Below are 11,673 nucleotides of genomic sequence, written 5' to 3' on the forward strand. Positions count from 1 at the left end.
GTCAGTGGCCATTTTATTAATTCAAATATCTAATCAGCCAATCACATGGCAGCAACTCAATGCACAACCGCATGCAGATATGGTCAAGTTGTTCAGACCAGAAAACATAATGGGGAAGACATGTGATCTAAGTGACTTTGACTGTGGAATGATTGTTGGTGCCAGATGGGATAAACTGAGCTTCTTAGAAACTGCTGATTTCCTGGGATTTTCATGCACAGCAGTCTCTAGAGTTTACAGAGAATGGTGCAAAAAAAAACTCCAGTGAGCTGCAGTTCTCTTGGTGAAAATGCCTTGCCAATGAGAAAGGTCACAGGAGGAGAGAGTGGCCAGACTGATTCAAGCTGACAAGAATGAGACAGTAACCCAAATAACCATGCATCCCAACAGTATTGTGCAGAAGAGCATCCCTGAGTACCTAATAGAGTGGCCACTGAGTGTACATTGCTAAATACTGGAGCTCCATTCCCCATGGCAGTGTAGGAGACCTTCACCAGAAACACTGCTGCAATTCAAGTTGGTGATTCACCTGTACCTTCTCAAGGTCAATAGCAATTCAATGCTGGTTATGCTAATAATGCTACAAACTAAAAATATGTTTTTTAATTGCTTAATCAAAATTGCAAATCCAAATCCAGAGAATAGTTCCAGACCAGCTGGCGCATTAATAAGAGTGATTAAAGGGCTACATTCCAACTACTAATTAGAAGCAAGCTCAGATTGGCTGGGAAATTAAGAAGGACAAAGTTCTAAAGCTCAGTCCTGGACTGGTTCTAACCCACTTTGTTTAAACAGTGGCAAAAAGGTTGAGAAACTCAAGTGGATAACAAACTTACTCCCAGGAGCTGGGTTGGCAGCTTACATATTAAAGTGTTATTTGAGGAGATTTGGCTTGTCACCTAAAACACTCAAACTTCTATGGATGTACTGTGGAGAGCAGTTTGACAGGCTGCATCACTGTCTAGTGATGCTGCACAGGACCATAGGAAGCTTCAGAAAGTTGTAAAGTGAGTCAGTTCCATCATGGGCACTAGCGTCCTTGTATACAAGATATCTTCAAGGAATGGTGCCTCAGAAAGGTGACATCTAATGTTTAGGTGTCTAATCCTGGTTACTGTCAAGAAGGAGGTACAAAGCCTGAGAGGCATTGATCGTGTGGATAGTCAGAGGCTTTTCCCCAGGGCTGAAATGGCTAGCGTGAGAGGACACAGTTTTAAGGTGCTTGGAAGTAGGTACAGAGGAGATGTCAGGGGTAAGGTTTTTTTTAAATGTAGAGAGTGGTGAGTGCACAGACTGGGCTGCCGGCAACGGTGGTGGAGGCGGATACGATAGGGTCTTTTAAGAGACTCCTGGACAGGTACATGGAGCTTAGAAAAATAGAGGGCTACAGGTAACCCTAGATAATTTCTAAGGTAAGGACATGTTCAGTACAGCTTTGTGGGCCAAAGGGCCTGTATTGTGCTGTAGGTTTTCTATGTTATTACCGGTATGTTTCAACAATTCAGGAACAGCTTCTTCCCCTCTGCCATACAATTCCTAAATGGACATTTAACACATGAACACTACCTCACTTTCTTTTCTGTTTTTGCACTATTTTTAATATACAACCTTATCCGCGAGGGATTGGTTCCGGGACCCCTCGCGGATACCAAAAAACACGGATGCTCAAGTCTCTTATTCAACTTGTCCCAATGCAGTGGACATTAGGACCCGGTGGCAGAGCTCTGAATCCGCAGTGTTTCTGTTCACGAAAATAATCACGATTGAAAATAAAGTGGAAATAATTAAGCGATTGGAAAGAGGTGAAATGCCATTGGTCACTGGAAAAGCATTAGGCTACAGTCGGTCAATGATGGGAACAATTTTAAAGGATAAAGTGAGAAAGGCCCTGCCCCGATGAAAGCTACAATTATTACTAAGCAACACAGTGGTTTAATTATTGGGCTTTGGGTTTTTGATCCTCCATATCAACCCAGCACAGATGGACCAGTGTGCTTGGGAGCGATCTGTCACTGGATCGCCCAGCGCTTAACGTTTAAGTGTTTTATATGCATAGAAAGGTAAAATATATACTATATACTAAGACAAACTTTTGACTAACTGACAATAAATAATACCGGATGTATCTGTTCCGACTTACTTAGTAAGAGAACTTCAGGATTTTATTCGACCCCGATCCACGATAACCCACACACATCCTCCCGTATACTCTAAATCATCTCTAGATTTATAATACCTAATACAATATAAATGCTATGTAAAATAGTTGTTATACTGCATTGTTTAGGTAATAATGACAAGAAAAAAGTCTGCACATGCTCGAACAACAAGTGCTGAAAGAGCACTTCCAGGTTTTCTTGATTTGCGGTTGGTTGAATTCGCGCATGAGGAACTCACGGATAAGGAGGGCTGACTGTAACTAAATTTATATATTTACTGTAATTAATTTTTTTCCTCTATACAATCGGCCCTCCTTATCTGCGGGTTCCGCATGCACAGATTCAACCAACCGCGGATCGGGAAATCCCAGAAGTTGAGCATTGTTCGCCTAACGTTTCGTTCGTTTGCTACTTGTGTTGTGAGCAAGAGGAAGAAGTTTAAGGCTAGTAAGGGATGTCTGGCTAGCTATGTAAAGCACTACAGCCTCAAGAACTTAAAGATCATGGGAGAATTGAGATCGGCTGATGCCAAGGCAACATCAGTGTTTCCAAAAGAGCTACGATGGTTGTGTCTGTACTGAACATGTACAGACTTTTTTTCTTGTCATTATTCCCTAAACAATACAGTATAACAACTATTTACATAGCATTTCCATTGTATTAGGTATTTTAAGTAATCTAGAGAGGATTTAAAATATACTGGAGGAAGTGCGTAGGTTATATGCAAATACTATGCCATTTTATATAAGGGACTTGAGCATCCGCGTTTTTTGGTATCCGCGGGGGGAGGTCCCGGAACCAATCCCCCGCGGATAAGGAGGGCCGACTGTATTAACATGCATTGCATTGTACTGCTGCCACTAAGTAAACAAATTTCACAACCTATGTTGGTGATATTAAATCTGATTCCGATTTTGTGCATCTAATAATTATCATATCACTAACACGGCCACTCAAGTTTTCTGGCTATAGAGAAACCTAACTGCTAAAGAATAGCGAGTAGTGCTGGAATTATAGGTAAAGGATTTTCGAATGACCTGCAGAATTCTGCTTACCTGCTTCAACACCTTCACATACAGCCGAGAAGACTTGACTGGTTTAAACAATATGCACAACTGCAGAAAATCAATTGTTCAAGAGAAAGGCCCACCATAACTTCCTCAAGGGCAACTGCGAATGGACATTAAACGCAGGCCCTTTTTATTAAAAGCCATGTCCTGGGATTAATTATCTCACCAGGAGGGGAGTTCCAATTGTTTATACAGAAACTGATGTAACTCTTTACTGGCTCTCTGCTTCAAAATACAAAGCATAATAACTTGTTGCCATTGAAGTTCTGGGTCTAAAGATGGCTTCAGGTGTGTCACCGAGGAAAAGTGACACCCATTTCTATTCTCAGCATGTCAGGGGTTAAAACTGCTTTTTAATTCAGGCTTGTCTAATAGGCAACTGTTCCATCTGATATGGTACTGAGCCAAGCCAAGCAAAAAAATACTCCAAGGTTTGACATAGCAATCTGATTTTAGTTAGCTGAACACAGGCAGGACATCAATGAAATTGCAACCGCTGGTGTCTGCGCCCTCGGGCTCGTAGGGGGATGGGAAAGAGCCGAAAGGTCAGGCAAAGACTGCACATGTTCTGTATCCAGCAAATTCATCGGAAAAATGCAGAACACACAAACAGGGGTTGCAATCCAAATTGGAACAGGAACATGATGTAGTTTGTTCATATACATTTGTACTGAAGTGGGAATTTAAAAACTGGATTTCTTTTTTTGTTTATACATAGGGTGTGGATGCTTTTGATAGCTTTTAATTACCATCCTCAATTTGCCCGAGAAGCAACAGTGAAGTTGCTTGTTAAACTGTGACAATCACAGTGAAAGTGCTCCAACAATGACTTTGGGTTGGGACTTCAACAATTTTGACAATAAAGTTAATAAAGATGAACTTGAAGCCAACATGGAGCACAGCTTGGAGGGAAACTTGCAGGTGATGCTGATCTGGTATTGTTTACTGCCATTGCCAGTATTCAAGGATAAAGGAGAACAAAACAATTGTTACCCCAGATCCACTGCAGCACAGAAAAACCACAATAAGACAGATAGACACGAATACTTGTATAAATACACAAGATAGGTTATATACATTGATTGTACGTACATAAAGTGATGCTAGGCATAGGAGTGTCTATACACAAGGTTATTTTGACAGGACATGATGAAGTGGTGGTGTGGGGGGGATTGTGGAGGGGTGGATTAATTGGGTGGAGGTGTTAATCAGCCACTTTGCTTGGGGAAAATAACTGTTTTTAGCTTCCTTCCTGATGCGAGTGGGACAAACAATCCACAAACAGGGCGAGTGGGATCCTTCATGATGTTACTGGCCCTTTTCTGGCACCTTTCTACATAATGGTAGGTAGGCTGATGCTGGTGACATGTTGGGCAGTTTTGACCACCCGTTGTAGAGACTTCCTATCCATTGCAGTGCAGTTTTTGTACCATGCAGTGATACAGCAGGTTACGATACACTCTGTGCATCTATGCTCGTGTCCTCCAACAGATGCATAGCATAGTCCAGCTCTCTTCAGCTTCCTCAGAAAGTAGAGGCATTTGATGAGCTTTCCCGATTGTGTGGGATGTGTTCTGGGGCCGTGAGAGATTGTGTGAGATGTGCTCTCCCGGGAGTTTGAAAATGTTCCGAGTTTCCACTGCTGTGCCAATCAATATAAAGTGGCTTGTGTAAGTTCCCCTGAAATCGATAACCATCTTGTTTGTCTTGTTAACACTGAGGAAGAGGTTACTTGCTTGGCACCAGGCCTGAAGTTCTTCCACCTCCTCTGTATCAACCATCTCATCATTATTGGTGATGAGCCCAACCACCACGTCACTGGGAAACTTAACAAGGTGATTACTCAAGGGTCTGGCCGTGCACTCGTGTGAGCAGAGTGTACCGCAATGGGCTCAGTAACACATACCTGGGGTGAGGGCACCCGTATTGAGGACGATGAGCAGGGAGGAGCAGTTGTGCACTGAGTACCTGAAATCTGTTGGTCAGGAAGTCCAACACCCAGTTACACAGTGGAGTATTTAGACCGAGGAGTAGGAGCTTATTCACAAGGTCTGTGGAACAATAGTATTGAATGCTGAAATCCAGAACAGCATTCTGACATCAGTGTCCTTGCTTTCTAGGCATGTCAGAGTCAAGTGCACAACAGATATTATGGCATCTGTCATAGAGTGGTTCTGTTGGTAAACGTATCAGCGAGTGTCCAATGTGGCAGGAATGGAGTCTTTGATATGTTCAAAGCACCTCATAATGATTGGCGTCATTGCCAGCACAGAGGTCGTTTAGCTCTGAAGATGTAGAGTTCTTTGGTACAGGGATGATGGTGGCTGATTTGAAGCAATGTGGGGACAGGAAACTGAATGAGTGAAGTGTGAAGAAGATGTCCATGAAGACATCAGTGAGCTGGTGTGCACAAACCCCGAGTACTTGGCCTAGGATGTTGTCTGGCCCAACTGACTTACAGGGGTCAACTCTCTGCTACTGTTACAGAGAATGGCTACTCACCAAGGTGGGGTGGGGGGAGACGGGGAGGTTGTGCTGCATGCCTCGAAGCATGCATAAAAGTTGTTAGAACAGCAGGGAAGTAGGCATCACTAGTACAGTTGACCCTGTTTTTCCTTGCATAGTCAGTAATGCCTAGCCACATACGCTTTGATTTGTTGGACAGGTGTTCCTGACTGTTTTGTGTGCAAACGTCTTTGCAATTTCTCCTGACTGCTCCAAGAGCTCTGTCACCTTGTTGTCCAAAAGGTACTACACTTCCTCAGCTGCACTATGGAAGAAAGTTGACCAGAAGGTCTTTTCTAGCAACTTCGACAGTCCACTGCCCCACCCTCCCACCGTGATGAGGAACAAGGCAAACTGGATGATTAACTGATTTTCATAGAACAAAGTGACAAGAATTTAACAATCATATCATAAATCATACCAAGAATAAACTACAAAAGCCTCTCAAACCTCTCCATTCAATAAGATCATGACAAATATGATTTTGCCCTCCACTTTCCTGCATGGTCCTCTGATTCTTCAGTTCTCCAATTGCCATTGAGAGATTTGAACTCATGCCCCTGTATTACTAGTCAGAATTTTGAAGATTAGTAATCTGCCCTTTTAACCAAAATAGCACCATTCCTCAACAAGTGGCCCCTGATAGAGCACAAATTATTTGCAATTCAGCAGACAGCCATCATCTTAAAGACTCTTAGCACCTCACACAGAGCTTATTTCACAGAACTAAAGAAACCAATTTCACAATGTTCCTTAATCCAGTTCATTGCATTTAAAATGCTTCTTTCCCCAGAGTTGGTCTAACTTAAGGTTTTCACAAGTAATTGGTTTCATATAGAAAAAATACCGTATCACTCAACACAACCTTAGGGCACCCATACAGTATCTGAATGTGTGGTTACTGCTGAGGAAAGGTAGCAACTGAATTGCAAACAGTAAGATTCCACAACCTGACATAAATGGCTACCTAATCTGTTCTACTGATGTTGATCTAGTTTTAGGGAAGTCATTGCTACCTTTTATTGAGCAGTTGCATGCAATCTTTCACACCACAGTTTTAATGCCTCCTCTGAAAAATTAACATCTCCAAAAGTGCTGCCTTCCTTCAACTTTGCACTGAACTGTCAGCCTAACCATGGCACTAAACCTCTAGAATAGGGGCTGAACCTTCAGATTTAGTCATACACTGAGATCTCATAAGACCGAAGAGCAGAATTAGGCTATTCAGCCTATTGACTCTGCTCTGCCATTTCACTATGGCTGATTTATTATCCATCTCAACCACATTCTCCTGCCTTCTCCCTGTAACCTTTAACACCCCGACTAATCAAGAATTAGCTCTGCTTTAAATATATCCAATGACTTTGCCTCCACATCCGTCTGTGGCAATGAATTCTACACATTCAGTACCCTCTGGTTACAGAGATTCCTCATCTCTGTTCTAAACGGATGTTCCTCTATTCTATGCCCCTGGTCCTAGACTACCCCACTATCGGAACTATCTTCTCCACATCCATATTATCTAGGCCTTTCAATATTTGATTGGTGTCAAAGATATCCCCCTTCCCCCCCCCCCAAATTCTTGCAAACTCCAGCAAGAACAGGCCCAGAGCCATCAAACATTCCTCGTACAGTAATCCTTTCATTCTTGGAAAGATTCTCGTGACATCCAATAGACCCTCTCCAACTTTTCTTAGTTTCGGCCCCCTATCTGCTCATAATATTCCAAATATGGTCAGACCAACGTCTTATAGAGCCTCAACATTCCATCCTTATTTTTATATTCTAGTCCTTGTGAAATGAATGCTAACATGGCACGATTCAACCTGCAATAGAAGTCATACTTCGACCTAAGTTTGCACATCAAAGAATTAGGCTGAGCTCTAATTGGCTTCAATGATAAAATACTTGAGATGGGAGACTCCCATCTTTAATCGTGTTCAGGGGCCTCTGCTCTAGAGTCAGATGTGGGTGTTGAGTACGAAGTAGCACTGTACAAGGACTCCATGATACATGCTGTCGAATTGGCTGTTTGGACTCTACAAGAGGACTGCTATGTCATGGTATCAAGCAACTTTCATTTTATAATATGTTCATGACATCTGAAAGCAAGTTTTAGCCAAAGTAATTTTGAAGTTTGGACATCATAGTAAAGCAAAAAATAACAAGATAATCTATTTCCGTGGAACTGTTTGCACAGCAGCTATTGGGCAGGATACCAAGGATAACTCCCTTGCTTCTTACATCCTACTGCTAGAGCAGGAGGGACCTTGGTTTAAAACCTAATCCCTGGCCACCACCTCCAACTGTCCACCACTCCTTCAGCACCGCAGTGGAGAAACAGATTTGGAGTAGGTCTTGAACTCAATGCCTAGTAACTCAGGTAACTTATGCTCTAGCAGAGCCATGTCTGATATGAAAGTTAACTTAATTAATAATAGGTCATGTAGAAGATCTGTGGGGTTAGAGACTTGGCATTGGTTTATTACTTGTACATAAAGCAAAATACAGTGAAAAGCTTTAGTGTGCCTTGCAGACAGATCATAACAGTGAGGTAGTAAAAAGAAATCAGTACAGAATATAGTGTTGCAGTGCAGGTAGACAAATAAAGTCCAAGGCTCATAATGAGATCAAATGGGAGATCAATAATTCATCTTTGTCATGAGGGTCCATTCAGTAGTCTGACAAGAGTGTGATAGAAGCTATTCTTGAGTCTGATGATCTGTGCTCTCAGATTTTACATCTTCTGCCAGACAGAAGAGAGAACGGCTGGGTGTGAGGGGTCACTGATTACATTAGTGGCTTTTATAAGGCAGCAGGAAGTAGACAGAGTCAGTGGAGGTCAATTTGTGTAATGGACCAGACTGCATTCATAACTCACTGCAATTTCTTGTGGACTTGGGCAGAGCTGTTGTCATACTAAGGCTGTAATGCATCCAGACATTATGCTTTCTATGGTCCATCTATAAAATAAAGCCATTGTAGTGTTAAGAATATTACACTCCTACTCTGCAGGATTTAACAGGATCACCCAAAGTCAAATTGGAATGATTAGAGCTTTATAAATAACCAGTGCAAAATGAATCGCAGATTTCACACAAGCTCAAGCAATTCACAAAGGGTCACGACCTGAAGGACTTTTCAAAATCCCTTCCTACTTCCCATTAACTGTTAAATTTGTCCACTGACACAGTTAACATTTGTTGAGTTACATTCTCACAAACCCTCCTTTTACCCTTCCTAAATGTGACCTGTCAATGCCACCTGAGACATTGTCACAGAAGAGCCTGACCCTAAAACACAGACCTGCACACAGGGAATGAGTCATCAGCAGAGAATAGCAACCAACGGTTCGAATGTACCCAAACTATCTGCAGTACTTAGACAAATATTCCATTCACAGAACTCTGAGAATTCAAACTAGTTCCACATGAATGAGCTCAACTGGTTATTGGTCTCCAAAGTAACAGACCCAAAACTCAGCTGTATCAAAATGTCTTGAGAAGTGGATCAAAAAGTTCATCACTTTCTCAGGAGAACAAGTTATAGAGAGAATGAATTGAAAGCCATTATTGCTACCAACAAAACCAGGAACATTTGGGATCTTGCTGGATTGGAACTCAAGCTCAGTTCCAGCATTCATTCAAATTTGTCCAATATGCTGGAGGGTATCTAGTGAAAGACCCCAGGAAGAGGACTCAGTTCTTTGTACTCTACAGCCCCGTGATCAGTTTTCTACAATTCACTCTCTGAAATGTGGCCCAGCCAGTGGTTATCTTCATGCTTACGGTGGAATTTTGCTGGACAAGCAATTGACTGCCAAACTGACTCCACAAAGACCATACTTTATTGACCCAAAGCATCTGCAACTCGAGTTGGTAAAAGACACCACACATGTAGTTTTTTTAAAATTATTTTTGGATGTACTTACTTTGAAATCTTATAAGAAATATTATAACAAGACAGGTGGCCTCTGCTGACCAGAGTGCTCCACTTACCAGGGAAAAAAGGGGTTGCATTCTGTCCCAGATCAGCCTCCAGCTCTGACTCAATTAAATTCATGTTCCGGTGCTCTGCGCTGATTGGTTCAGCTCAGTATGCAGACTTGGTTAGCTGGCGCTTGATTTCAGGCCTGGTTTAGTTTAGGATGTCCTCTAGCTGTGGTTGGATTGAGGTGCTTGGCGGTACTGACGTCAGAGTTGTACTACTCTGAGGAGAGAGTCCAGGACATAACCCAAGTGTTGCAAAAACAATGAAGAACTGGAAGGCAGAAGCAACAGGAAATCATGAAGAGTTTTATGAACTTAGGTAACATGGTAATCTCTTTTTGTCCTGGTATCAGACAATTGTGCTCCTTCACCTGGAGCCAGTTTAGCAGAATGGCAACTTCACACGGTGGCAAATGAGAGTGCACACAATACATAAAGCAGGAACAAGCCCTTCCACCCACCCTGACGCCAATTTAAACTACACATATGCTTGTAATCGATATTCCTCAAGACAGTTATCTACCTAGCCCAACAGTGACTAGAACTCACTCCAGATAGATGGAAGATACCACAAAGGAAACTCCAAACCTCGCACTGAAAAGATCTTCAAACCGCCACCAGACAGGCCATAAATGCCAGCCAGGCAAACACCAAACCTCGCACTGGGAGACCATAAAGTCCACACTAGGCACAGATTAATCACGGCACTTGGCATGTCCTAAATGCCAAACCAGACCAACAGAAATCCCCGCATCAGATAAACTAACCCCCTTATCGGGCAAACGTTATAGTTACAAGACGAAAAAAAGAACCACCTCGCCCCACGGATATTATACCCCGGATAAATTAACTCCGCACTGGAAAACATCATGCCGCTGGCCAGGCAAACTGTCCCTACACGAACAAACTCTACAACACACGGCAAACTAATTCACCCAAAATTAGACAAACATTCAATCTCACACAAGGGAAACATTACACGCGCACTGGGTAAACTCTAAAAGCGCACAAGGAAAGATGAAACTGCACTGGAGAGCCAGTATCCCCTCCCAACAGAAACCTCCAGTCTCACACCAGGCAAAACTTTGGTCCGCAGTACATCAGGCACAAGGCAAACCTTAATAACCCCCTCCCCCCACTCCAGAGCAGACAGATCTTAAATCACAAACTGGACAAGCCCGAAACCTTAGAGTGAATAAGCTTCTCTTACTCACGTGTGTACTGTTTTCAGCCCCACTCTCTTATGATTTCCGTCTCTTTTTACCCCTCTCTCGTTCTCGTCTTTCAATGACTCAATCACTTCGTCACTTTTCAATATCTTCAACAAAAAAGGGAGGGAGTTAAACCACCACCCCACGTGGTACTGATGTAGGAGGGGAAGAGGTAGGGGGAACATACTTTCATGATGATTGGCTGGGAGCTGCAGAATTATAACTCCCCGGGAGATAATAATCCCGTTCCCGAGCGTGGTCTCTTAAAGCTACACCACACAAGCTTGCGATTTTAAGTTGTCTAACTATTAAACATCAAATTGAACTGATTTGCTGGATTGTTTTACCAAAGGAAAACCACAAAGAGAATAAGTACTGATTTTTAAAGAGAAGCTCTCATATAATTTGACAGCAAATTATTTTTATACTAACGTGGTGGTTACTATTATATAAAATAAGTCGATTTATGTTTGCCGATATCCCACACATATCGATGAAGATGAATGTTGTGTACTTGATATTGTCGATGGAGGTGTAAATTCAGTTTGTCAGTTAGCAAACTACTGCAACATCTCAAGACTTAAAACACAAAAGATTCTGCAGATGCTGGAAATCCAGAGTAACACACAAAATGCTGGAATAAACAGTCAACTGTTTATTCGCCTCCAGAGACGCTGCCAGAGCTGCTGAGTTCCTGCAGCATTGTGTATCTCTGTACAATGCTATGTGATCCTTTGTA

At 42.4% G+C, this 11,673-nt stretch overlaps 1 protein-coding gene across 4 annotated transcripts in view; it reads right to left on the bottom strand.

Moving 5' to 3' along the window:
- Positions 1-11,089, bottom strand: part of LOC140729516 (tumor necrosis factor receptor superfamily member 16-like) — a 34,170-nt gene extending 23,081 nt beyond the window's left edge. For 2 of the 4 annotated variants that reach the window (XM_073049357.1, XM_073049329.1), the window contains exons 1-3: positions 10,938-11,089; positions 9,733-9,994; positions 8,616-8,697 (exon numbers count right to left, since the gene is read on the bottom strand). In XM_073049357.1, coding sequence (XP_072905458.1) covers positions 8,616-8,697; positions 9,733-9,753 — 103 coding nt within the window. In that variant the 5' untranslated portion in view covers positions 9,754-9,994; positions 10,938-11,089. Of the gene's footprint in view, positions 1-8,615; positions 8,698-9,732; positions 9,995-10,933 lie in introns of all 4 variants that reach the window. The other 2 variants (XM_073049340.1, XM_073049349.1) reach the window with 2 other exon arrangements.
- Positions 11,090-11,673: the final 584 nt, after the last annotated feature.

This window comes from Hemitrygon akajei, chromosome 1 (assembly GCF_048418815.1).
Source record: "Hemitrygon akajei chromosome 1, sHemAka1.3, whole genome shotgun sequence".
Classification (NCBI taxonomy): Eukaryota; Metazoa; Chordata; class Chondrichthyes; order Myliobatiformes; family Dasyatidae; genus Hemitrygon; species Hemitrygon akajei.